The 27,595-nt window shown below is 46.3% G+C and overlaps 1 protein-coding gene across 1 annotated transcript in view; it reads right to left on the bottom strand.

Annotated features, from left to right (window-relative positions):
- PRKCE (protein kinase C epsilon) overlaps positions 1 to 27,595 on the bottom strand; it is a 1,012,677-nt gene that overhangs the window by 368,810 nt on the left and 616,272 nt on the right. The window contains 4 exon segments of the mRNA XM_029593349.1: positions 15,201 to 15,374; positions 15,706 to 15,920; positions 20,558 to 20,654; positions 26,355 to 26,497. Coding sequence (XP_029449209.1) covers positions 15,201 to 15,374; positions 15,706 to 15,920; positions 20,558 to 20,654; positions 26,355 to 26,497 — 629 coding nt within the window.

Here is a 27,595-nt window from a genome sequence, read left to right as displayed (position 1 = left end):
TTTTGCCTATACAAGAGTTCTTCAGCTATTTCATTGACAATCTTATCCCAGGAATCAAATGCTGTGTAGGCACTGGCTTTATTTATTTCGGGAAGTTTGTTTTTTATTGATTCTGCAAGTATCCTATATACTCGTGTAAAAGCTGAGAAATTTATGCCAGAAAAAAAAGACACAAAAAAGCTGGCTTGACTTTTATACACATGTATTACGGTATTTATGAAAAGCCCCACACCCTCCCGACCATCCCAAAACTCACTGATAGTCCGTGGTGGTCCAGCGGGGGGGACAGGGAGCAAACCTCAGCTCCCAGGCCATCGGCTGACAGTAAATCCCTCTCTTCCCCCCCCCCCCCTGATGGCTGCCCTCTCTGTTCAGTCCCTCCCTGTTCAATCTCTCCTTCCCTCCTGACCCCCCAAGACATACCAAAAGTCCCTAGTGGTCCAGTGGGGGGCCTGGGAGCGATCTCCCGCTCCCGGGCCATCAGCTGCCAGTAATCAAAACGGCGCCGGTGGCCCTTTGCCCTTACCATGTGACAGGGGCTACCGGTGCCATTGGCTGGCCCCTGTCACATGGGGAAGGAGGGAGGGATGGATTGAACAGTGATTATTGGTTTGTTTCTGGGTGCGATTTCACCATTTCATACGCTCCCTTGACTTATCCATGGGTGACAGATTAATCTTGATTTTGGGGCCTAAAAATACTTATACATGAGTTCGACTTATACATGAATATATAGGTACTTCCGTTTCTACCTTTTTCCTGAAGGTAAAAGTATTTTTATCATCTATATTGCTGGTACTGGCTTTAGAAACAAACTAGGACCATCCCATGGCTTCTATTGTCTCTATGAACATTTCACAGACTAATGTTCTCGGTGTTTTATCTCTATGTAGGTTAAAGTCTCCTGCATTTAAGGAAGAGTCTGGATTTGGGAACAGCTTAGCAAATGATTCAGTTAGTGATGAGCAATACCTGGTGGACAACAGACCAGAGCTAAGTTTAGTTGTGGAGATTTTAGAATCGCCGCCTCATAGGGAGGGTTAATCTCTACTTTGTAGTGAACTAGCTTAAGCTCACTTTTACAAATTATTAATAATCCCCCACTTTTTCATTTAAGTCTAGGAAATATATCACAGTTAGGACTGGAAATTTGGTTTAAGAATACATTGCTTTTGTCATGCAACCAGGTTTTAGAGATGCAAAAAATAGTGGGATTTAAATCCTCTATCAGATCATTAATCAGAGGGATTTTTTTTTTGACAAGGTTTAATAGGGGCAGAGTAAACAGGCAGGAAGAGATAGCGGAAGAGTTATTACTTATCGTAGGGATGATCATAGTTGTGTTCCTTCTTTTCTTATTTCTTGGGATACTCCTTAGATCTCCATGCCGACCCCGTCCTAGTACAGTTTCAATGAAGCACATCTGATCCATGACTGTAGCCATCATTAGCAAGTGTAATGCTATCAGGACTTCGGGTCAGAACTTTGGGTCCGCATGAAGGGGCACACAAAGGGGTAAGCTCCTTTGTCACGCTCCTTCATGTACAAGCCAAGGGTGCGCCCCATGGCGCAAGTGCCTATGGCATCGTCGCAACAGAGATCTTGTCAATGAGTGGGTGGTGGGTGGGCTGGCTATGGGCAGGCCAGCCGACGTGGCATCTGCGACTCCTAACTCTCCCTCCCTCCTTATTCCAAGAGAAGAGCATCATCAGCGCATCCTCCGCGCTGCCGGTTCTGGTGCGAGGGGCAGGTCAGAAAGGACAGGCAGGCCGTATGCTCCCGCTGCCTTTGGCGTCGCTGCTATGGAAATCTTGTTGGTGGGCATTAGGAAAGCAGCACCTGAGCAGGTAAGGGCATAATTCCTGCTGTTGCCAGAGTAAGGGGGACTGCTGGAAGGATGGGCAGGGGATTGCTGGATGCCAGGACATTGAGAGATAAGGGAAAATTTGTATTCAAAGTTTGGGCTGCCAAGTAGTGGACAGGGGTTTTCAGGATTCCAGGGAGTTTCCTTTGCCAAAGATTAAGCTTCCAGGGCCACAGCAAGAGATTGCAGGATGCTGGGAATTGGTGGTGGTGATGGTGGTGGTGGTGGTGGAGGGTTCACTGCAATTTTCAGTAAGCCATTCAGAGACCAGGCAACTGGCTACCTTTTAGCCTGCTAAGTTAGTATAAGCTAATTTTCAGCCACAAATCTAGTTAACCAAGAATAGCTGAAAATTAGCCTGAACTCAGCCTATCAAACTTTGGCCAGCTAGATCAGGTGCTCAGCCAGGGCTGAAAAGCTAACCATAGGTGCACAGTACTGCATGCAGGGCCCACATAAGTTTGTTACACAGTTTGGCCTACAAATAAATACTCACGGCTCGATCCAGTAAGGCCGCGGTAAAAACAGTGAGGTAGTGTCAGGCGCACCCTTCCTCCCCGCACGCACAGTTCTCTTCACTAACTCCCCGATACTCTCCTCTAATCGCATGCAAATGCATGCCGCGGCTGTGAAGCGTTAGGGAAGGGTTATGCCCGCGCAACCCATTTTACTGTATAGGCGCTGTAACAGCGCCTATACAGTAACCTGGGTGCGCTGGTACCTGTCATTTCAAATGACATTTGAAATGACAGGCACCAGGAAGTGTAAAAAAGTTTAAAAAGTGTAAAAAACAAAAAACCTGTGTGTTATATAAAAAAATAAAACAATTTTAAATACCTGTCGGAGGGCCGTGGGTCCAGGCGGCCGGTGGGCGGCGGGCAGCCATCAGCGGCATCCGGTAGTCCCTTCTCCCTTCCTCCCTCCCTCCCCTGCCTGGATGAGCGCCAAAATCGCACGGGCGGGTCGGCAGCGGGGGGGGGGGGGCGGCAGCAGGATCCGGGAGCGGCGGGTAGGCAGCAGCGGGGGCCGGGGGGGCAGGGGCAGCGGCAGCGGGGGGGGGGGGGGGGGGGGCAGCAGCGGGGGGGCGGCAGCAGGATCCGGGAGCGGCGGGTAGGCAGCAGCGGGGTCCGGGGGTGGCAGCGAGATCCGGGGAGCCAGCAGCGGCAGCATGTTCGATCGCGCAGGCAGGTAGGTGGCAAAGTAAAGATGGCCGCCTGCACGGGAAAATCGTGCAATTGGCCGCTGAAGACGTGACGTCACACCCCGTGACGCCAAACGTCGTGACGTCACGTCTTCAGCGGCCAATTGCACGATTTTCCCGTGCAGGCGGCCATCTTTACTTTGCCACCTACCTGCCTGCGCGATCGAACATGCTGCCGCTGCTGGCTCCCCGGATCTCGCTGCCACCCCCGGACCCCGCTGCTGCCTACCCGCCGCTCCCAGATCCTGCTGCCGCCCCCCCGCCGCCGCTGCCCCTGCCCCCCCGGACCCCGCTGCTGCCTACCCGCCGCTCCCGGATCCTGCTGCCGCCCCCCCCCCCCCGCTGCCGACCCGCCCGTGCGGTTTTGGCGCTCATCCAGGCAGGGGAGGGAGGGAGGAAGGGAGAAGGGACTACCGGATGCCGCTGATGGCTGCCCGCCGCCCACCGGCCGCCTGGACCCACGGCCCTCCGACAGGTATTTAAAATTGTTTTATTTTTTTATATAACACACAGGTTTTTTGTTTTTTACACTTTTTACACTTACCATAGCAGGCCCGAGCCTTGCTACTTTTTCGTTTGTTTTTTTTTGCCCTGGTCCCGTCCGGTCTCCTGCAGCCCCGTCCGGTCCGGACGGGGCTGCAGGAGACCGGACGGGACCAGGGCGGGTAAGCAATGTTTTTACCCTACACTACACTACACTAACTCCTACTAGGGGGAGGCGGTAAACTAGCAGGTTAAGGCCGCGGCAGAACAGCGGGTTACGGAGGAGATAATATCAGCGCCCGTTACAGTATCGCAGGGGAATAGATAATTCCTTCATTATACAGCTTTTTCGTTCATTTACATGCCGGGTGCGGAAAGGGTTATGCGTCTGTTTTCAGAAGCGATACGGACGCGTGAAACTGGAGACTGTATCGCCGAACTGCCTTGCGCGCCCGAATTGTGCGCTACGAGCACGTTACAGACGGGCAATCCTCGAGCGGACGATACTGGATCGAGCTGACTGTTAAGTAACTTCAGTGCATGTACCAAATACGGCTAACTGAAAAAATACAGCATTGGCACACTGAAACATAAATCTCTCAGGATCTAGTTTCTCCTGTGTACAGTAGTTAGTTCCCAAGGATTTTAAATAGCTCTTTAAGATGCAGTGATGCCAATAAAATAATTCACTAAATGATCCTAATGTTTATATTAAGTAAAGAGAAAATCTAAACAGAATTAAATATTTATAACACAGGAGAGGGAGTGCACTATATCATGCCATACTATTTATGCAGTGCACATTCTCTGTATCAACGTCTTGGTACACACCACAGTGTGAGAACAAGCTGGTATATTCCAGTTTATAAATATAATAATATAATGCACCACCTATATAAATCTAGAGAAAAGCATTTATATTTTCCCAATAGCTAGAAATACAGGTTTCCCTAATAAGAGCTGGGCTGCTTTCCTGTCTCCTTACTCCTAATTGGCTAAGTTTGAAAATTCTAATTTAATTTAATTTAATATAACTAGTTTCTTTATTTTTTTCCCCAATATATATTGCTTTATTTCTATTTTGATTCTGTTCTTGTGTGCAGCTGGACTATTGTTTTGCCAATCAATATCGCTATATTCTGCTGTTGCTTTTTGTCTGGTGTGGGGCTGATTAACTAAATTCACCCTCCCCACCCCCAAATATATCTTCTCTATTAATAGTTAGTGCTTAATTTCTGCTGGTGCTTATTTTGTCTTGTGTGTTGCTGGATTCTTACATTTGTTCTCCAGGTGGTATTATCTTTGCTAGTTATTATTTTAAATCCCCTTTGTATTTTTAAGAGAAATACAGGGCTGGATCTAGCGTACTTGTGGGTGTGGTGTGTAATCAGTTGCACAGCAAGAGGTATTGGAACAAGGAAATAATAAAATCTAGGTAGAGCTCAAATCAAAGAGAGGCTGTCCTTCATACAGTGCAACAATTGTGCTGCTTATGTCCCAAGACCTATCATTTGGACAATTAAGGACTGTCCAATTTACCTTCAGCTGTTTGCCATGCGAAAAGGAACTAATTCACCTGAAAGATAAAGGTTTCAAAAATCCTTCCCTTCCTTGCAGCATCCAGAATATCTCTCCCAACGCCCACAGAGGAGTCAAAAGCCCGGGCATAAATGATTAATAGTGGGCTCTGGAAGAACAAGACCTGTGACTCTGAGACACCCAATTTCCCCATCTTTGAAGCATCCTGTGTGTCCGCCCCCACTCACAGAGAGAAGACAAACATCCAGGATTTAGAAACCCTGGAATAACTGGATAACAGTGGACTCCGGCGGAATAAGGCCTGTGATGAAGAGACACCCACTCTCTCCCCACTGTTACCCTTACATAACGCCCTTTCTGCATTGCAAACTGAAGAAGTCCCAGCAATAGAATATGAAGTGATGTCTGAAAGCGAAGTAGTCACTCAACACACCCAGAAACCCTCCAACAGGATAAAATATCATAAAAGAAAATAAAGTTTCTTATATTGGGAGACATGGTCATCAGAGGAACCGATCTGGGAACTTGCTTTGATGGGGACACAACAGTTAAATGCCCTCCAGGATCCTCAGCCAGTAGAAATACCAAACAGATAGTAAAAGCAATTATGGAAGAAAGTAGGGACTCTGATATCAATGTTACCATCCATCTGGGGACCAATGGCCTCGCTAGAATGGTATCCATAAAGTACAGAATGAATTCCAAAATCTGGGGAAGAAGATTAGACACATGGCAAAAACTATTGCCTTTTTGGAAGTATTGCCTATTCATGGAAAAGGAAAGGCTATGACATATAGATAATTTCAATTCTTGGCTCAAAACCTGGTGCAAAGAAAGTGGTTTTGGATACTTTGGGCTGGGGCCATGTATGAAGCAGTAAACATTTATATAGAAGGGATGACCTGCATTTGTTTGGTAGGAAAGAGGATGCTAAATGAGAAATTCAAACCATACATTATCAGGCATTTAAACTAGAAAGCAGGGGTGGTAGGAGTTGGCCAGTGAAATTTGCTGTACACCCCCAAGAAATACAGGAAGTGGGAAGAGAGAGTAAGAAAATCAATCAGTTAAAAAAAAAAAACAGAAAAGATAACGAATAGCAACTGGAAAGCTATGACCACAAATGCTCGTAGTCTAAGCAATAAAATCCCAGACCTGCAGGCCATGGTGGAGGGGGTCTTGGACATTGTTGCAGTTATACAGACATGGTTCCCTGCTTCTCATGATTGGGATACGGCCATCCCGGGCTATAACTTCACTTAAAGGTATTTATAAAAACCATAATTAAAGGCGGCTTTTATAAATTACAAATCTTAAGGAAATTTAAACCTTTGTTACACTATAATGATTTTCGAACGGTGCTCCAAGCTCTTCTTAATATCGAAGTTGGATATTGCAATGCCCTGTTTCTGGGCTTTCCGTTATCATCTATTCGCCCCTTGCAACTCTTGCAGAATGCGGCCGCACATCTGTTGACCAATTCCAAAACATTTGATCATATCACCCCAATTTTGATGAGCCTCCATTGGCTTCCTATCCATTCTCACAAGATGGTACCGGCCATCCATTGCTCCTACCATGTTACAGGGGCTGACCAATGGCACCGGTAGCCCCTGTGACATAGTAAGGTCAAAGGCTATCGGCGACATTTTGAATACCGGCAGCCGAGGGCGTGAGTGCAGGAGATGGCTCTCGGACCCCCCGCTGGACCACCAGGGAGTTTTGGTAAGTCTTGGGGGGGTCAGGAGGGTGGGGTGTTTGTTTAAATTCGCTCCTTTAGACGGCCGAATAATTCGGCGAAGATTCGTTGTTTTCGTGGGGAATCGCGATAGTTTCGCTTCCCCACGAATACAACGAATATGGCCCTATATGTTGCGGAATACCAATATATAGGAAACGAATGCACACCCCTAACAGACATTCAGATTTCTCAAAGGTTTCAATGATGCACAAACTTTGAACCTTTTCATTGGAAAGGAAAAGTAGAACTAGGGGTCACGAAATGAAAATCCAGGGGGGGATGATGCAGAAACAACGTCAGGAAATATTTTTTCACGGAGAAGTTGGTAGATGTTTGGAATGCCCTTCCAGAGGAGGTGGGGAAGAAAAAAATAGTCAAGGAATTCAAAGGGGCATGGGATAAACACTGGATCCCTAAAGGCTAGAGGTGGAATGAAGAATTGAGTGTATGGGGGTAACCTGCATGAAGTGGCATTTACCACCCTTAATAGAAGGCATGGAAATTACTATCCTCAATCAATAGCCTTTTTGCTTTCTACGTAACTGCAACATTGCTCTCTGCTTTGATGCGGGGGGGGGGGGGGGTGGAGGGGAACTGGATACAGACAACAAACAACATGGACCCTGACTTTTATGTCATGCAGATATGAAGGGCAAAGCACAGGCTGGCTTCTACGGCCAAGTCTTACAGCAAGCATTTTCTGAATTATCAATAAGGCTCCTCATCCAGTTAAAAATATTGCTAACAGCAATTTATGGGTTTGACAGTTGCTTGGTTTTGATTCATGGCAAATATTACTATTCTTATCATAAGGCTTGAGGGTAACTGCACGGAGCAGAAGATACTATCCTTGAGAAAGTCATGGGGGTATCCTGCACGTAATGGAAGATGCTGCCATAAGCAGTCATTATATGTCACTAAGTGTTGCTGATTTGGTGTTTCAAGTCCTGCCTCCTTCCATCCCACCCCTAACCAGCCTAAGTTGCTTTCTAATGCTGCCAATCCAGCATTTGAAATGGATTACTCTCCCCCCCCCCCCCCGAATTACTTCCTGGCAGAAGTGCAGTTCTACAGATCACAGGAGCCACAGCAAGCAAACTACTGAAAAAGGGGGGAGGAGGTGCCTGGGAGGATGAATGATTTTGTAAAGGGGGCAAAAGGAGGGAAACTCTAGGTGGGGGGCAGGGAGAAAGAGGGACGCACTAAATAGGGGATGGGCTTAGAGAGGGGGATGCTGCTGAATGGGTGGGCAGAAAAATCTGCTTAATAAAGTTTTACTGTCCTGGCTTCTTTCTGTCTACTAAAATAAACTCTGATATTTACCCAAAAAAATAATGTCTTTTTTTTTTCCCACTGCTGCTCTCGTGTTTTTCTTCTTGTCATAATAAACCCTGAGAAATTCCTGAGAAAAATAAAAACAAATATAAAACCAAAAATAAAGGTCCCTACAAATGTCTTGAGATGCCAGCATTTGAGATCAGCAAGGTCCTTTCCTCAAGCTATTTTAGTAATCCAAAATAAAGGCATCATCTCCACTCTACTATGGTCTTTTTCTTTTAACCAGTGTTATTCCAGTTGGACTAACATACTAGTTCCTTTCTATTGCCTTAAACAAAAAGATTCTTAACTCATAATGGCATTTGCCTTATATCATCTTACAGAACCTCATAAGTAAACACAGATTCTTGGCATCTTTAGCTACAGAACTTACATCGTGCACATATTTTTTTGGATTTGAACATTCCCAAGTCAGATGCGTCAATACTGAACATGAATTAATCCATTTCTCAGATAGCCTGACCTGTTCTTCGATCCTGAGAATGCCTTGGGTTGATAGACCTTCCCCTGCACCCTTTCCCCACTAATGTATCATGTTATATAGTTATTTCCGTTTATTAACTTCACAAATTCAAATAAACACGTGAAAGCTGTCCGGCTTCTCAAAACATCCATTTTCCAATATAAACTACTGTTTGGCTTTTTATTATTTATATCCCCGCCTCATGTTCTTATGAATATATAGCTGTATATGTCTGTCTGTTAGTGCTAGCAGTGATTAAACATTGCATCCTGCCACTGATTTATGCACTAAGGTAGTTACCATGGCTTGGCCACAGCACTGCCCGTCATGGTACAAGAAGACGTCATCGTTGGTCTTTTGTTGAACACGGCCAGCAGAGGGCAGGAGTTCATCAAAAAAGCAAGTGCCTTAGGCTTTTAGAAAGATGGCTTCTGCTTTTAGCGATGACCCCTGCTAGTCAAGTGACAAAAACTGGAGGGTTCAGCCTGGCAGGAGACTCCCATTTCAATCCCCAGCCATCAACAGAATCTTTGTCAGCCATGCAATTATCCTAGGAAGGAAGAGGGACTTACCAAAAAACATATATATTATCCTATGACGGCAATTTTAAAAAGCTATTTATGTGAAAATATGGGAATTTATCTGGGGAAATGGCTTTATGACAAATGCCCACTTTCCACATGGGTAAAAGTACTTGCGTTGCGTTGTTCTAGAAGATGAGTACTTTTACCCACAACGAGAGGAGGCATTCCTGGGGGTGGAAATAGGGTGGGGAATTTCAACAACACACAAATCAATACAATTTAAAAAAAAAGAAACCCACCTCATATTTTGCATTTGAGAACTGATTCAAAGTTCGTGGGTTGAAGAACCCTCCCTGGACTGATTTGAAAATTATCCCATATGGACAATATGCATTCCAGCTTTTCCATTTAGGATCTTTCTGAAGGGGGGGGGATCCACTGCAAAAAATTCTATCCCAGCTTTCGGAGTGCTCCCTGCAGAGCCTTGGTGGAGCGGCTTTCTATTAACGTCTTTCTGTTCAGTCCTGTATACTTACAAGAAGTTTATTGCTCTGAGTTTTTACTCCCTGTCTACCTCAGCTCTGGATCTTGTGGGGGCTTCTACTTCCACATCAGGCTCAGCCTAGTTTACCCCGCACATCCTTTCACGAGCCCGTCATCATCTTTTCACTATGCAGCCTCTAAAACCTTATTCCTGCGCGAAAAGCTCATTATAATTTCATAAATGTATTCATTAGTAAATTCGATATACTGCCTGCATTAAATAGTCACTAAGCAGTCATAAAGTTTGTTTGCCTAGCAGTGCAGAAGCAGACGCGCTGGATTTGGATCGGGTTAGGACACTGCCACGATCCGAACCACACGAAAACTTCTGTTTCAGTTACAAGGGGGTAGAAGGGACAGGGTGGGGTCCAACCCTGGAAAGAAGGCTATTTTTTTAAAAATGGGAACCGGGAGAGGGGAAGGGGATGAGGCACGACCCCCGGGCCCTATTATTTTTGTTAATTCACAAGCTGCCGATTTGAGGAGTGTGTGTGTGTGTGTATGGGGGGAGGGGGGCGTTCAGAGCCCGGCAGGGCCCAGCCTTTGAAGATGCAGTAAAAGGGAGGAGGGGGATCTGGCTAGGGCCTGTAGGCTTGCAATATTTTTATTTTTTTTATTTCACAGGACTACTTAACCGGCTATCCGGTTATATTTAAAGTTATCCAGCTACCGTTAGCCAGATAAGTTTAAACAAGGATATTCAGCGGGATGTTTATCCAGCTGAATATCTAGGACAAGTTATCCCCTAAACTTAGCCAGATAACTTGTCCAGTATGGATCCCCTAAAGTTTAGTAACCATAACTGTAAACCTTCCAAAGCAGGCTATAATATATCTGAGCACATCACTCTATAATCAATAATTCTGCTGAAAAAAATGCTCGGCTCCCATTCAGTTTGGATTTTAAAATGTCTATCAGACATTGTATCATCTGCAATCTTGTGCTAATATAGGACGCTCCCCTTTTAGCCCTGGTTCAATAGAACAGAGAGGCTTATGGGATAGCAAAATGTCTATGTGCACTGCGGTTTGTGTTTTTATGTGCCCTCCTCCCAACACTTATTGTGCTGAAATGGATGGACCAAAGGAAGGAAATCGGACTTTTCCCACTTTTCAAAGTCCATGAGTGATTTTGTGGGGCAGGGGATTGGAAGGACAAAGTTGGCACTTTTCCAAAAGAAATACATGGGGTGGTTGAACTGAGACCATCGAAAATGCCACATCTTCTACTGGTTTTAAGTCTTGCGTGTCTAAGCTGCCCAAGTTCCTTATTTGGCTAGTATCAGCTTTTCTCTTTTCTTTCCATATCTGCCTTGCCAGGATTTGAATCACCCAGCCCCTTTGGGCTTTCCAAATCAGAACCAAAACCTGCTCTGGGAAAACTGAATGTGGATTTGCCAATTACCAACCAAAGGAAAAAATGGTTCCCCTGTCAGGAAACGAGTGGAAATGAACCTGCAATCGATGTGTGGATGACTGCCATGTCCCGCACGTTAAACTCCGCAAACAGCCACGGGGCAGCATCTGATCTGCTAGGGTCAGTGATGGCAAACTCCGGCTCCTCTGCGCTACAAACAGGTGAGCCTTTCAGAATGTCCCACAAGGAATAAGCACGAGAGAGTTTTGCATGGTTCATTTGCGCAGGTTGGTTCTCTTGTAAATCAGGCCTGCACGGATCACCAGCAGAACCACATAGCCAACTCTTGGAAGAAAAGAAAATCTGAAGCTTAGAGAGTGAAGAACATTTATTTACTAGCTCAAGCAGTCTCCTAGTACCCAAAAGCGCTTCACTTCATTCATAAGCTGGTACTTCTAGAAGGGCGGGACTATTTAAAGAACAATATTTTGTTTTGTTTTGGGGCCTGGCAGTTTCCTTCTGTGCCTTTGGGCTTCCAGCTCAATCTGAACCAGGGCTGGTATCCGGCTGTATAAGCCTTCATTCACAACTACCTCGGTATTCCCCCACACCCCCATTTTTTTAGCTATTCCCAACTACTTTAGCCAAGTCATCATTGCAAAGATCCTTGGCCGGGAGCCCACAGATGAGGGCTGCTTCCAGGACACTGCAATCACAGGCCCTAAACCCAGCCGCTATTGTGCAATGACTGGGATACCCTCTCCCAGGAGTTGTGAATGCTGCCTCTGCAGCATCCCCAGCCTCGGCCGACGCGAGGAGAGTGAAAACCTGACCCAGGTCCTCTGTGTGGCAGTTCACAGCACTGTACTGAGCCACCAGGCCGACCTCTGGAACACTATTAAAGCAATGATCATAGAGAGATAATTGATGGTGGAAGCCAGGCAACTGTGGAGACTGACCAAACCCTGAACGCATAGAGTAGATTACACTAAAGCATTTCAGCCTTTTCTAAAGAACTCTAAGACATTAAAAACCAAATTAGTCTCCAGCTTCCTACGCTACTTAAGTTTCAGAGAACCTACAAAGTTATCTTCAACAGACAAATGGCCAGTTTTGATAATTCCTGGTTCGCCTCTTGGTGGCAAACCCCAGGCAGTGGAAAGATGACTTGAGCCATAACCGATGTGGAGCATCTGGAGAGAAAGTGATTTAGGAACTAAAAGTCTCACTGCCCACATGCAGGACTTCCAACAGATTTAGTTTTATTGATTTAAATGGCAAATGCAATGTTATCCTCTCCCCATGTTTGCACTTCATGGACATTAAGTAAGCCACAATAACAAAAAAAAATCCCCAAAAACCTCCAAAAAATCACGAGAAAGAAATGTGCACAGAAATTCTATTCCAAAGAAAGCAGCAGCTCAAGATGAAAGCCGATCATCTCTGAGTGTCAGCTTCAGCGGCGGCTTTCTAAAGAACGCAGAAATGTGCCCAGACATTGTCTCGTGATTATTTTTTCTTCCTTATTTCTGTGCCCTCCTCTCCAGCTCAGTACAGGGTCTGTGTACTAACCCGAGTTAAAACAGTAGTGTAAACAGCGTCATGACTGCATCGAGCAGCTCAAGTTTCCCCGATGGTAAAGGACCCAAAATGAACAGGCTGCCGAGCAAGGGGAACCCCCACATGCACCTTGAAAAGTCAAAACGGCCCCTTCATCATTGCCCGTCCCTCCCTGAAAGGCAGCAGGGGGCTTCCAGGCACCTCTGCCTCCCCCACACTATCCACAAGGTTGTGGAAAGCATTCGCAGCAGGCTGAGAATGTCAGTGGCCCCCCATTTTGGATTTTGTACTGCTGCCAGCAGAAGGGAAGCTCGCTTTCTCCTGCTAGTGACATTTTTACAGCATTTTGGAGGATGAGAAGCACAGGGCCCAGAAGCCCCTTTTTGCCTCTTGGGGGAGGAGGGGCATGGGGGGTATAGCAGAGGCGGAGGAGAGGGGTGTACCACAAGGCCCCATCGGCACTGGCCCTCCTAACAGTTCTTTTATTTAATACCCAGTAAAGGAATAATAATAATTTCGATTATTGTGGCCCCCATTTGTCTACACATGACATGAAAGCACATACAAAAAATGTTCACGTTTAATGTGCAGTGCATAGTATGCTGTGATGTCAGACTCTCCCATGCTTCAGGCATACCATGCAAGGCAGGAGGGAGTAGAGCTCTCTCCTGTTTCATTCTTGACTGAAATGCTAAAAGAAAGTGGAAATGGGGGTGGCACTTGGAATAGCGCTGGCGGAAGTCCTTCGGGAGGGCAGGAGTCAGCTAGGGAGCTACTTACTGCCAGGGGGACGGCAAGGAGGAGGAGTCTGATAGAGTCAATACTTTATGCATGGGGCGGGGGGGGGGTTCCTTCAGCTGCGTGGGGGCCTTCAGGTTGTAGGAGTTACTTAAAGCTGGAGAACCATTCAAATGAGGGTGGGAATCCTGCCACTTGCTGCTGGGTGGCGATGGGTGTCCCTTTGTTTGCCCATGAGCCCTTTACTACGTGTGCTGGAAGTTGGGAGAATGAGATACCCTAGGTTAACCATCCCTTTCAGCTTTGGAGCAGTTAACATTGGGGATTTCGAGATGTTGTATACATGCTAAAAATGTAACACCTGGTCCAAGGCAGGAGTTTAACTCAAAGCCTTAGTGGGCACATGTGCAGTAGCACTTAAGGGATAATATACCACATTATATCACACATAGCTACTAAGCCTCATTTGCATATGATGTTGCTTAATTTGAATGCTGGAATGGATTCATTTTAGCACATACCCATTAAATTAGCATGTTGGCAGGGAGGGGCCTATCTTGTGTGTACACTTAGCTTTTAGTGCATAGAATGATATATTTAGTGCATACTAAACAGCCTTGGCATGCATGCTAAGCTTTAGTGCATATACCCATCAATTCTATTGATTCTCAGAGGGTGATAACCTGAAATTAAGATTCTGGAAAAACGTGAGCATAACTGATTGATTTCAAAACTTCACTAACTAATTAGAAAAAAAAAAGTCTATCAAATGTCTTCATGCTTTTCCTTTCAGTTGCCAAATCCCCACCAGTGAGCGAAGGAATCGTCTTCCGGACAGCAAGGATGCTTACAGTCTTGCAGAGGGCAGACATTATTGCTTCTTTACTGCCATCTTCTGGTACTACCACAGAGCACAGGCCATTTCACATGTCTATGCTCGCAGTACAGGTTGCATTAGTCCTCATCACTTATTAAATACAGTCAAATATAAGCTGACAATTTTCTGCAACTTAAGATTTGAAGCACAGGACCGTGACAAAGACTCTTCAGCATAAACCATATATTTGTGACTACTAAGTCCTTGTTTTAACTAAAGTCAGCATGCATAGGGACTGACTTTAAATTCCATAGTGTGTGCCCGCACACTCACATATTGTGTGTATATATATTTATTTATTTATTTATTTATTTATTTATAACTTTTATATACCGACATTCAAATGAATATCACATCGGTTCACATACAACTGGGAAACCAAAAAACTAGTAGTGAGAAAGGAAGGATAAAGTTACAATTAACAGGGGATCATAAGGAACGAGGAGAGAATGCGGAACGGTCTAAGGGACCAAGTGAGAGTAATAGCAGGAAGGATACAGCAAACTTACAACTTTGTTGAGATAGCAACTATATATGTATATATATATATATATATATATACATATATATATACATATTTTATAATATGTCAGTTCATTCACCACATTTATTAACAGCTGTTAAAGCATCAAAGACTTATTAACCTCACTTCAAGGGAAAGCGTCCAATATTGCTTCCAGAAATGAGTTTCTAAAATGGAATATCCTTGCAGCATGGTGATACAAAGATGGCATAATTCTGATTTGGTGATCAATGATTATGGGAATCAATCTATTCATGCATTCATCTTGCCATTGTTAAATACAGTCAAAGTTCTTTAGAGCACGGGTGGGCAATTCTGGTCCTAAACAGTCAGGTTTTCAGGAGATAACTAAAGAATAAACATGAGATAAACTTGCATTAGAGCCTGCCCAAAGAGATTCTTGCAGGCTATTATGGCACATGACCACTCTGACTGACTTATTCAACATACCTTTGTCTGGAAGCAGCAATAGAGCTGTGTTAGATAGGGATGCTTTCGTGCTAATGCCAAAATCCTTTTTTCTGTCATAGTGCAATCCACGTCATCATCCTGAAGGATGACATCTTTCTTAAGGACTTTCACCGCATACACTTCATCTTTACCTTTAAGCTCCGCTAGCATAACCTAGAATTAAGAAAACAAACTCATCTTACGCACGTCCACATCCAAACAGCATACAAGAATGCGCACAGTTTAGCACGCGGTGAAAAACAGGAACGGAGAAGCAACTCTGCCATGGATTTCTGCAGCTTTCTCTTTAGCAGATAAGCAACCTAGAGTACCATAGGAGAGAATGCCAACATGAAGGTCCTCATGTTTTCCGACTTTTTCAACACCGAGAAAAACTACAAGGACAATCCAAAGCCTTCTCACTCATGGCCTGGATTTACTGAACAGCCAGAATAAAAAAAAAAAAGAAAGAGAGAGAGAGAAAGTCACCACTGTAGCCACAAACCTTTCCGAAGCTGCCTTTCCCCAGCACTTTAATGAAGTTGAATTCTTCCAGGCCCATTCGTTTGGATTGATGCAGCCTGACTTCCCCATTCTCCCCGTTCTCGCCCACGTTAGTCAGCTGGTTGTCCGTTGAGGCGGTGGCGGCTCCTTTGTGCTCTTCACCTCGATTGTCAAACGACAAAGCTTTCCTAATATTATTTTCAGGTTCTTTTAATTCTGAGGAGGGGAAGGAAGCAAAGTTGCTGCGGTCACTACAAACACTGTGAATCACTCACACATAGCGTCTTTTCATGATATGAGTAAAACTGCTCTCCTGATCCAAATTGGGATGGCTGCTGTATACTATTTAAATATTTTAAGAAAAGCAAGTATTTTATTGTCAGAACATTTTGTAGTTTAATTATTGCTATTATTATTATTACCAATAATAATAATTTTTAATTTGATTGTACTTGAAACCTCTTATCCAAATAGAATCCATATGTGCTTTACAATTTAATACTTCAGAAACAGACCCATAGCCAGCTCAGGGGCAGATGGCGCAGTAGCACATTTCTAGCACCAAGACTGCATGAATGCTTCTAAGGAGAGAGGAAACAATGCTACTGCCATTATTACCCAATTACAGTTGGGTAAACCGAGCCACAGGGTGACAAAGGGGGGTGTCTATGTATTAACAAGTGTTAAACAAGGCTGGTTTTAATACCAGCAATATTTCAAAAAATGGTACACTTGGTATTCTCTGTAAATCAATCATATAGCTAGTGTGTTTGTAGGACCTTTCCTCACAGGGTCAGGGTATTTTTACCAGACTCTCTCTCATGGTCATAGGTCCATTTTACTTTGTATTATTTAAACATTCTCCAACCATTTTTTAACTTTTTTTTCACATTTTTTATCATTTTTTCATTTTTTCTACAAACTCAGTCCCAAGTTTGAAAATCTGTCACTTTGCAAAAAATTCAAAACGTTCAACCACAGTACTTATCTGCACATCCCAACACGATCGCGTTTCGGACCCACAATTTTAAGGTCCTGCTTCAGGGGAAAAAATTGTTTTAACCTTCTTCAGTGACAACAAACAACCCATCAGGAGAGTTTAGTAGCTGAATTTTCACATCGCATTTCTCCATACGCGACCCCAAGATGGAGTCGCTTTCCTTTCCATGAGAGACCATGAGAGAGAGTCTGGTAAAAATACCCTGACCCTGTGAGGAAAGGTCCTACAAACACACTGTAGCTATATGATTGATTTACAGAGAATACCAAGTGTACCATTTTTTGAAATATTGTTTACAACTGGGGTACTTGGAATACATAAGGTTTTAGAGCCTATTGTTGTGTGTTTAATACCAGCAAAACACTGCAGTGTTATCATGGCTGCGTTAAGACAGTGCATCCATTTTAACGCAGACTATACTCTGCATATAACGTTTTCCTGCGCTAATCACCCTAAAGTGAAATGGCCAATTAACGAAGGGAAACTCTCCCCCACCCACTATAAACAGACTGGACATCCAGCCCCCTTCCCCTCTCTGGAATGAAGACAGGCCTTCTGGAACCCCCCCCCCCCCCCCTCACCCCAGCCTTCCAGAACCCTGTGGAACAAAGACTGGACATCCAGCCCCCTTCCCCTCTCTGGAATGAAGACAGGCCTTCTGGAACACCCCCCCCCCCCCCTCATCTCAGCCTTCCAGAACCCTGTGGAACAAAGACTGGATTTACCAGCCTGTGAAATCTGCCCGCCACTCCCAGATTCCCCACTTTCAGCCTCCTAGGGGTGCCTGAATCTTTACCGGCAGGAGGCAGCTGGTTACCCTCCTGTTAGCTGCCAGGTCCAAATTGAAAATAGCATTGCCAACACTCTGACCTGCATGCCAAAGCCTATTCCAGGGGACTTGGACGGCCCCTCTTGCACTCTGGGGTGGGGGTTCATTCTACAGCAAAGGTTACAGACTCTGGAAAGCTCTTCCAGGGTGGGAGCAAGAAGGAGCAGAGAAGGGAGTTTGTGGGCCTAAAGGCCTGATTTGAGTCTGAGTGAAGAAGTGGCTACATTGATGGTTGGCAGCATGGAGAACCGCAATTGTGTTCTGGTTGTGGCGGGGAGGGCGGGCGCTTGCAGGTTTTCGATAGTTTTTGCTAATGCAGGCCACCCGCCAGGAAATTAATTTCTCAGAAGGGGTGCTTACATTTCTTGCCTTAAGTGGCTCGTAGGTATTAATGCTGTATGTGCTATTCAGCACCAATACCTAATGTGGCTATTAACACAATTTTTTTTCCAATGAGCATTTCCATGCGCTTTGTATTACATGATGGGTGTTGTACATGGGTGTTGGGCAATCATTAAGGCATGTGAACCTGCTCTATGTGGCAGGCATTAGTACTAACACCTTTCTGTACGTAGCCCTCTAAATGGCTACTCCATGGTCACATGGGACATCCGAGGGAGGAGGGGACTTCAACCTGTGCCCCAGTAATTCTCCTCTGTCATAGTGTCCGTGCTCCAAACACGTGATCACCTAGCAGCTGCTACCTGCTGCAGTTTCTTGCAAAGTCAGAGGTTTTTCACAACTGCAAGACAAGGCTACAGATTCTGCAGTCCACTACATGTTACACAGGGCAATATGCAAAAGGGTTACCCAGACAAACCCCCTGTTTTAAATGCACGCATGTAAAATGTAGCTGCCGAAACAGGGCAGGGGGAGGAGGCAGCATTCAGGAGGGCGTGGCTAATAGGGGTAGTGCTGATACTCAGTGCTGCCTGGATGAATGTTGCTGAGGAAGTCTGCCCGGGGAAATCACTGTGCTACAGTTGCCCAGGTGCACTTATCCAGCTTATTTTAGACAAGTATATTCAGCGGCAGAGTTCCCTCTAAGCTGCGCGCGCTGGAGATTGTGAACTCCGTGCACACAGCTATCAAGAGCACGCACAAGAAATCTTGATACCATTTGTACTACACTGGCTCTTGGTGCTCAAATTTCAATCTTGTTTATAAAAAGCTGCACAAAAAAGAAAATTTGTGCACACGCAGTCTTTCAAAAAAATTGAGGAACACTGTTCAGCAGCAGCAGACTTGTTTGGATGAATATCCGGGTAAAGTTATCCATGTAACTCCACTGCCCAGTGGTCCATTAAAGTAGAATTCTTAGGGGAGGATTTTCAGAGCCCTGCTCGCGTAAATCCGCCCAAAACCGGGCGGATTTACGCGAGCAGGGCCCTGCGCGCCGGGAAGCCTATTTTACATAGGCCTCCCGGCGCGCGCAGAGCCCCGGGACTCGCGTAAGTCCCGGGGTTCTCCGAGGGGGGCGTGTCGGGGGGCGGGCCCGGTCGTCGCGGCGTTTCGGGGGCGTGTCGGCAGCGTTTTGGGGGCGGGTACGGGGCGTGGCTATGGCCCGGGGCGGTCTGGGGGCGTGGCCGCGCCCTCCGTACCCGCCCCCAGGTCGCGGCCCGGCGCGCAGGAGGCCCGCTCGCGCGCGGGGATTTACGCCTCCCTCCGGGAGGCGTAAATCCCCCGACAAAGGTAAGGCGGGGTTTTAGACAGGGCCGGGTGGGTGGGTTAGGTAGGGGAAGGGAGGGGAAGGTGAGGGGAGGGTAAAGGAAAGTTCCCTCCGAGGCCGCTCCGATTTCGGAGCGGCCTTGGAGGGAACGGGGGTAGGCTGCGCGGCTCGGCTATACAAAATCCATAGCCTTGCGCGCGCCGATCCAGGTTTTTAGCAGATACGCGCGGCTCCGCGCGTATCTACTAAAATCCAGCGTACTTTTGTTTGCGCCTGGAGCGCAAACAAAAGTAGGCTATTCGCGCGCCTTTTAAAATCCGCCCCTTATTTAACATTCTCTCATACGAGTCTAAAATGCAATATGTTTCAGAAAATGTGACCGGCTTAGTAGCTCTTTGACAATTTTTTTTTTTACAAGTACCTTTTAACTGTTCCTTCTTCAAAGATGCAATGGGATGACGACATCAATACCCCCTTAAGCATGAACGGTTGGCAAAAAAAAACTGAATTCTAATAAATGTCATTTGAAGGCTGCATGACTTAATGTGCCATAAACTGTTACTATTTCAAGCACAGCCACATTACAAGAGGTTTTCAGATTATCAGGAGAGCACACTGAACATGCATTAATCGGCTTGTCCTGGTTAACTTGGAAATCAGAACCGTCTTGGGGATTAGGAGGCCCAGGAGTGAGCATCACCAGCTCAACTTGTAATTAGCTCTCAGGGTGCGCTGACTCCCCTTGTGGGCTCAGGAGAGCTCCCAGGCTGGTCAGTAAAGGGCAGCCCGGTGTCCTGCCAGGCAGAGGGGTCTACTCAGCCTTATGCCATTATTTTTCTTTTCTTTTCAATTAATGTGTTTCTTAAACAGCTTAACTTTCTAGGCCCTGTAATTAAAAGGAGCAGTCATTTTCTCTGGTTCATAATCCACACTGGGGGGAGGAGGGCAATTTTCAATAGCTCAAGGTCCCTGCACAGTTTTGTACTTGTGTATTTTTTAAGCCTGGCTAAAATGATGCACGTAGGGAAAGCCGGTGCATACCTTTAGGTGCTCTGAGGGGAACAATTTCCAACCAGGGCAATCTATCTGGCCAAATACCTATTCACACAGGCACATGCCTCTGAAAATTCTCCTCTGAATTATCAACGTAATTATTTCTTTTAATGTAAAGTTAAACATTCCTTTCGGCAGGCACTCCCACATGGCTGCCGCCACTGAGAGCAATTCATTTTACAGGAAGAGCTACACGTTTTATTTTGTTTTTCTGCACAGAATATGGAGACCATTGGTGCAACCTTGCAAACCCTTCAATCGGCTGGACACATTATGGGCTTAGAAGGTAAGAGGACTCTAACCCTGATCACACGGCGAGGTTGGCGCAGACTTTGACCTGTCGTCTTCGGATGACGTGCTGCCGGGCACGGGCTGCTGGCATTCTGCACCTGCAATCAGCTGGGAAACCCCACCAACCCAAGAAAAAAACAGATTTAGAGTTCTCAAATAAAGTTATAACAATAATAATATTACCCTACAAATAACAGGGATAAAGAAAATGAAAAATGCTCAGCTCTGTTAAATGAACATTTAAGTGCCAGCCACAGAAATAAGCCTTGGAAGAATAAGGAGTACAATATTCAGCTCAGCTTAGCCGTACAGACAGGGACTTATCCGGCTAAGTAGTGCCTTTTGATGGGATTTTCAGCAACATAGCCCTGCTACCGAATATCCCAGGTAAAGGTTTACAGATCGATACAGTAAAGTGCAACCGCGGTTACCCTGCTCCTAACTCGCCTTCTACTCACTTTCCGGCCGCATTAGCCCTTCCCGCGATACACTATCCCCTTTAGCTCATCCCTACCGCCTCTTAAAATCCCCGGGTGACCCCTTCCGCCCGCGGCATGTATATTAAATGTAAACGAGCGAATTAGCTATTCCCTCCCATACAGTAACGCGCGCCCCGACTATCGCTTTTTTACCCTGCCGTTTTGCCGCGCGTTTACCCTGCTAACTTACCGCCTACCCTTACCCCAGCGTTAGAGGCAGGGGTAAGGGTAGACGGCAAACTTTCCCCCAGCCCCCGCTCACCTGCCCTGGCCGCGTCCGGTCTCCGGTGCAGCCCCAGTCCTGTCCCCTCCTCCCGAAGCAAAAAAAAAAAAACCCCCAAAAAAAAGTAGCAAGAGAGCGAGGGGAGAGACGGGCAATCCTACGCTCGGGCCTACCAGTCCCTTGTCCTCTCCTCCCGAAGCAGGGCGCGAAAAGCAGCCTTGCTCCGGGAGGAGGGGGGCGGCAGTTTAAAACGACGAAGCGACTTACTTTTGCACCCCCCCCTCCGGACATCAGCGACGACGACCGGGCAATCCTAGGCTCGGGCCTACTAGTTCCTTCTCCTCTCCTCCTGAAGCAGGGCGCGAAAAGCAGCCTTGCTCCGGGAGGAGGGGGGGGGCAATTTAAAGCGACGATGCAACTTACTTTTGCAGCCCCCCCCTCCGGACATCGGCGACGACCGCGGCTCCAGCCTCCAGCTGTCAGACAGACGCATCGCACGTGGGAAAGCGGCCCCTATGCGTGCAATTGGCTGCTCAAGACGTGACGTCACATGCCGTGACGCCAAACGTCGTGACGTCACGTCTTGAGCAGCTAATTGCACGCATAGGAGCCGCTTTCCCATGTGCGATGCATCTGTCTGACAGCTGGAGGCTGGAGCCGCGGTCGTCGCCAATATCTGGAGGGGGGGGCTGCAAAAGTAAGTCACTTCGTCGCTTTAAACTGCCCCCCCCCCTTCCTCCCGGAGCAAGGCTGCTTTTCGCGCCCTGCTTCGGGAGGAGAGGAGAAGGAACTAGCAGGCCCGAGCCTAGGATTGCCCGTCTCTCCCCTCGCTCTCTTGCTACTTTTTCGGGTTTGTTTTTTTTTGCTTCGGGAGGAGGGGACAGGACTGGGGCTGCACCGGAGACCGGACGCGGCCAGGGCAGGTGAGTGGGGGCTGGGGGAAAGTTTGCCGAGCATCGGAGAACATAACTGTCCACTTCCTGGTACCTGTCATTTCAAATGTCATTTGAAATGACAGATACCAGCGCACCCAGGATACTGTATAGGCGCTCTATACAGTAAAATGGGTTGCGCGGGCCTAACCTTCGCCTAACGCTTCGCAGACACGGCATGCATTTGCATGCAATTTGAAGAGAGTATCGAGCGGTAGGTGAAGAGAACTGTGCGTGCGGGGAACGAGGGTGCCCCTGGCACTGCCGCACTCTTTCTAACACGGCATAACTGTATCGACCTGTTACCTAGCCATTTTCTTTTAAAAGCCTATCTCAAAAGGTTTTAATGTACAACCCCTCTTTGCACTGATGTTTTCTGAGTCACGCTTTGCTCTCAAATTACTGAATGAGGTCATGGTTATAGCAGTATTTTGTATACAGTAATTTAAGAAAGTGTCTTCTTAGTCCTATTAGCAGGATCATTTATTTGTTTTATTATTATTATTTTATTAAAATTTCTTATATTCCAGCAATACTGGATCAGCCATTCTAGGCTCTCTTTATAAACATTAATACCATAGTAAAGCTGGCTACCGTGCTGGGCAGTATTTACACAGGTGAAAGCATGAGGACATGAGGGTAAACGCCGAGATAAGGTAGGCTCTCCCATACTGCATCCGAAATGGGCTGACTACATGGGCCTTACAGTTCTGACCTGCTGTCATTTTCTCTTGATTCTCAAGCCTCAATTCCATAGCCAAAGCAGCCTAGCTCCACCGTAGCCTTGGCAGCGTGTGACGATTTACTGCACTATTTCACTCATAACATCTGTGCTAATGAAAGGTAGCAGAAACAGAAACACAGAACAGGATGGCCCATCCACATCTCCTGCTCCGTTTTATAATCCCTTCCTGTCCCTCAGAAATCCTCTGTACTTCTCCCATGCTCTCTTGTCACACACAGGTAACTTACAGCCAGGGCTGATACTGCACACAGGTGACTAGTCATGACATCTGGCTCCTTCTTGTCACACAGAGGTGATAAACCACAGACTCACTGTGTTTTTTTTTTGGGGGGGGGGGGGGGTTAGGGAGAGGACATGACAAGATGCAGCTTTTGCTGTGATGCCAGCCCTGGGATGAGATCACTGCACAACTGTGACATATTCTGAATATAAAAAAATAAATAAATTCAAACTGGGAGAACACAAAACACTTAAAAATGAGGTTACTATAATCTGAGGGTTCAGTATTCAAATGGTTTGTCTAGCTAAGTTCGGGACTTAGCCATAGAAACCTCAGGCTTTTAAAACTCCCCTGCTCTGATAGCCAGATAACTTGGAGGCAAGAAAGTTAGCCAGATAAAACCTTATTTAGATAACCTTGGAGGTGGTCTGGGGGGTGTTGTGCCGTTGAAGATAGTCGGAAGTCTTATCCGGCTAACTCTGGTATTCAAAGGAACTTTAGCTGGATAACTTATCCTCTTCCTGCACTGAACATCCTGAAAATCAAATTTCATAAGCCTCTTCCCTGCTTGATAATTTTAGGCTTTGGAGACGCTGACTTCTAAACTCTAAACTCAGTACCCTACTGCACGCACTCTGAAACCTCAAATCCACTTCAAGAACAAAACAAGAGTCACTGCTCCTGGAGTCTTAAAGAGGAGGCCTCCTATTCCAGCCCTGGAGTGGCTCCCACAGGCAGGTAACCCGCATCTCTATGCATTAAGCAGGCCTGCGGTGATCACAGACATACAGCTTCCTCTGTTTCATTTGCAATCAGGCATTCTTTGTGAAGGTGCGACATGTGTGCCAGCTACAGACGGGTGCTGGGATAATGCAGCCCGAACCTCTCGCTGCCCCGTTGCGCTTGTTCAGCAGCTGGCAGAAAGCTATGGGATCCCAGCACGCCAGCGAGGTCACAGGCTGCAGAAATTTCAACCCACGATACTTTTACAATGCAGTCACTCCCAAATATCACAAATACAAAAAGGCTTTATTTATCCCCTTTTAATTCATCAGTAACAGCTCTGTTTGACACCTAAAAACGTGGAAACCAAAGGCTGAAGTTGAGCCCTCCATAGATAGACTGAAACTCTCATCCAGTGTGTTTCATACCCAATAAACATGAAGAATAATTTTAAGCATGTTAAGACAGACAAGTAAACTAAGCCTTCCCCCTTATTGTGAGTGTATGGAAAAAAAAAACAGATTAGTGAATTATGACCCAGATGAAGCATTACAAATCTGGGAAGCTGCCAATTTACACTTTTCCTGCCCACTCAAGCTGCCCACACACAGGAACAGCAAGCACAGAAAGAGGCTGAATCCCTCAGTCATTCTCTATGCCTAAAGCCAGTATGTGTAGAAGACCCGCGAGGGCCTGCGAGAGGCCTGAATGGGCTTCTTGATGACTAATTGCTTCACATTTTAAATTGTACATAATGCTAACCCAGCAAAACAACAACAACAAAAAAAAAAGATGCATTAAAAGCAGTGTTAAGTTACCTCACAAGGATTACACAACAGCTGCTAGTGTAGCTGCAGAGGGCACAGCACAGACCCATTTACTCTCCTAACAATGTCAGATGGAAGCCAATCTGCATATTAAGTTTGGGCAAACAGCATGCAATTACTCCTTCCCTCCCTCAAGATTTATAGCTCAATTAATTTCCTCCTAATTTTCTCATAACTCATTTCAAAGGTTTCCTAAAACCTCTAAGAAATGCTCTGGTCTCTGAATGGGCCATGAGAGAAAGTCCTTTCCCTGGCAAGTGGAGAAGAGCGAAACAGCCGTCGGCATGAGCACGGAGGCATCTCCTGAGTGTTCTGACCTGCGCTCACAGCGAATATTACATTGGAAAACATCTGTCTGCCATCAGCTGCATTTTGAATAAGCAAAGAGTGCTAGCCATCTCTCATCAATCCAAAACTACAACAGAACCCTCATGTTTAGTTTAGTTTGAAGCTGGACTGAAATCAGTTTAGAACTGAAAAAAGGAACTGCCTTGAATTCATTTAAAATTCATTGAGGAGAGGTGTGAAACTGATTTCTCATTTATTTGTGGGAAATGTAAAATGAGGATTGTACTCTGGGTCAGTGGCACTGCCATGCGGCAGGACCTGGGTCCGATATCCGGCTCAGGTCTTCTGCCTCCTGGGTTGGTCAGGGATAGGGATGGTGCGGAGGCAGTGTTCACAGCTCCCGGGAGAAAGGAATCACAGCCATTATACAACGACGACACCTAGTGGCTGGATTCAGGGCCCATGAGTGCAGTTTCAGAAGAAACCCTGGTGCATGGCTTCCGGCTGCAGTGACTGAAGTAAAATAAGCTGGGAGAAGATAAATAAAAACAGGGAGAAAAAAATCCTCCTCAGATAGTTGCAAATGAAGGTTCCTGTTGCCGGATCCCAGCACTGATTCTGACTGAGTTGGAAGCCCAAAACAGCAAGAGGAAACTGCTGGGTCTTGTACTTGCATCATAATGTATGTTTACTTCCTGTAGGGTCTGCCATCGCATGAATGCACCACACAATACTGTGCAATTGTGACTCTATAATTCAGCTACTAAGCTAGAGCTAGTCCATCCCACTGGCTTGATGCAACAGCAGACTGCTCACCATGAAGGACGTGCATGCAGCTCCTTCCGTGCCCTGTCCACTGCAGCTAAGATGCTGTGCTCCTGGGCAGTTGGAAGAAAGGCAAGCTTTGCTTCATTTAAAGATTGTATTCCCACAGAGATGTCCAAATTGAGTATAACTTTATTTTATGGGAAGAGAGGGTATCAATTCTGGCCTTTCAGGGTCACTAACTGGCCTTAGTGTTTCAGGATATTTGCAGTGAATATTCATGATATTTATTTGCACACAGTGGTTCTAGACTATGGTTCATTTCCAGCTGTTGGCTATGCTCAAATCCAGGCCCCTTCAGTGGCCCTCTAGGCTTGAAATTTGCCATCTCTGCACACACACACGTACATACACCTGCACAGCTCCATCTTAACTCAGGGCTTTGTGACCCAGGGATGCAATATTAAACTAGGGTGCCGGCACGGCGATATGACTGCAGCAGTGGTGCTCCCAACCCTGTCCCTTGCAGGTTATGTTACTACCATGTGTTCCTTAGTGTATCTTTCATGAAAGAGAAAGAGGGGAGCTCACCCCTTTTCTCTTTACCTTTTTCCTTCGCTGGCCACTGTTCGTGATCTTGTCTGGCGTGACTCCCAGGTCAGCGAGAACCTTTGCGATACCTCGGGCATCCACCCCGCAGTTTGGCGCCACGTTGCTTTCACAGCGTCTGTGCACGTTCATCTTGCATACTGTAGCAAAGGACATGAAAGAGACGGCATGTTGTCACGGAAAACCACACGTGCCACAACAGTACCTCTTGGGAAAAAAAAAAATTCAAAGCAAAATGCATGAGAATAAACCAGATGTCAACTATTCACTCTGTTCTATGACAGCAATATGACATGCAGAAACTGATTATCGGTCCCAAAACTGTTTCAGACAATACACCTATAATTGTTGAAATGGTGGTGCCGCTATGCGGGGATTTTCCAAAAGAGCACGGCCAGCAGCAAAGTTCATGGGTACTTTGTACCCGTGGACATAAACATTTTCAATGGGGCGGTCTGCCCATACTTTCTCTTTACAAATTGCTTTTAGTGCAGGCTGCTGAGCAAGCAGTGTGCGTACATTTGAAAATGCAATGCACGCACGCTGTTCCCTAAAGCCGCCCTGTGAACACCTCCTCTTAACCCAGCCAAAAGTGTGCATACTGGGGGAACTCGGATTAAGGGCCTTTTATCCAGGTAAATGGCATCTGAAAACTCTCCTCCTCTGGTCGAGACTGGAATAAGAGCTTTGCCTAAGGTTAAGCATAAGGTCTGAGCTTCAAGGTGAGGCTGCTTCCTTCTTATTCTTTTGGCTGAGAGACTGGCAAGCTGTGCACTACGCTGGTTAACGCCCAGCCCTTCACTGCCTTAGGACCACTGGCAATGCAAGATTACATCTCTTGCTTCCAAAAAAAATAAAAGTGCCTAATTTTCTGTGTCCTCAGGCCCAGCCCCTGTTTTGCTGTGCTTCCTCAGCCTTAGGAAGGGCTGAAAAAAGCTGGTCCTGCCACTGAAGGGTTGGTCCCTGCAAACCCTGCCGGAGCAGCCAAGCACAAGTGAGTTGGGTCAGTGAGCAGGGCAGGCGGGTATAGGGACACACGAAGAGGTAACTTTACCTCCCTCCACGTTGTCCCCTCTTGTTGTCACATTGCTCTCGTCCCCCTACAACAACCTCATCCGCTTCCCCTGCCAGCCCCCCCCCCCCCCCCCCCATTAACCAGTAGTAGGAGAGGAGCAGCGATGCATCAGGACGCAACTTGCTCTTTGGCTGCCTGGGACCAGACTCGCAGTTTGCACTGT

The sequence above is a fragment of the Rhinatrema bivittatum genome, chromosome 3, assembly GCF_901001135.1.
Source record: "Rhinatrema bivittatum chromosome 3, aRhiBiv1.1, whole genome shotgun sequence".
Taxonomy (NCBI): domain Eukaryota; kingdom Metazoa; phylum Chordata; class Amphibia; order Gymnophiona; family Rhinatrematidae; genus Rhinatrema; species Rhinatrema bivittatum.
This window is presented reverse-complemented; position numbering and strand designations above follow the sequence as displayed.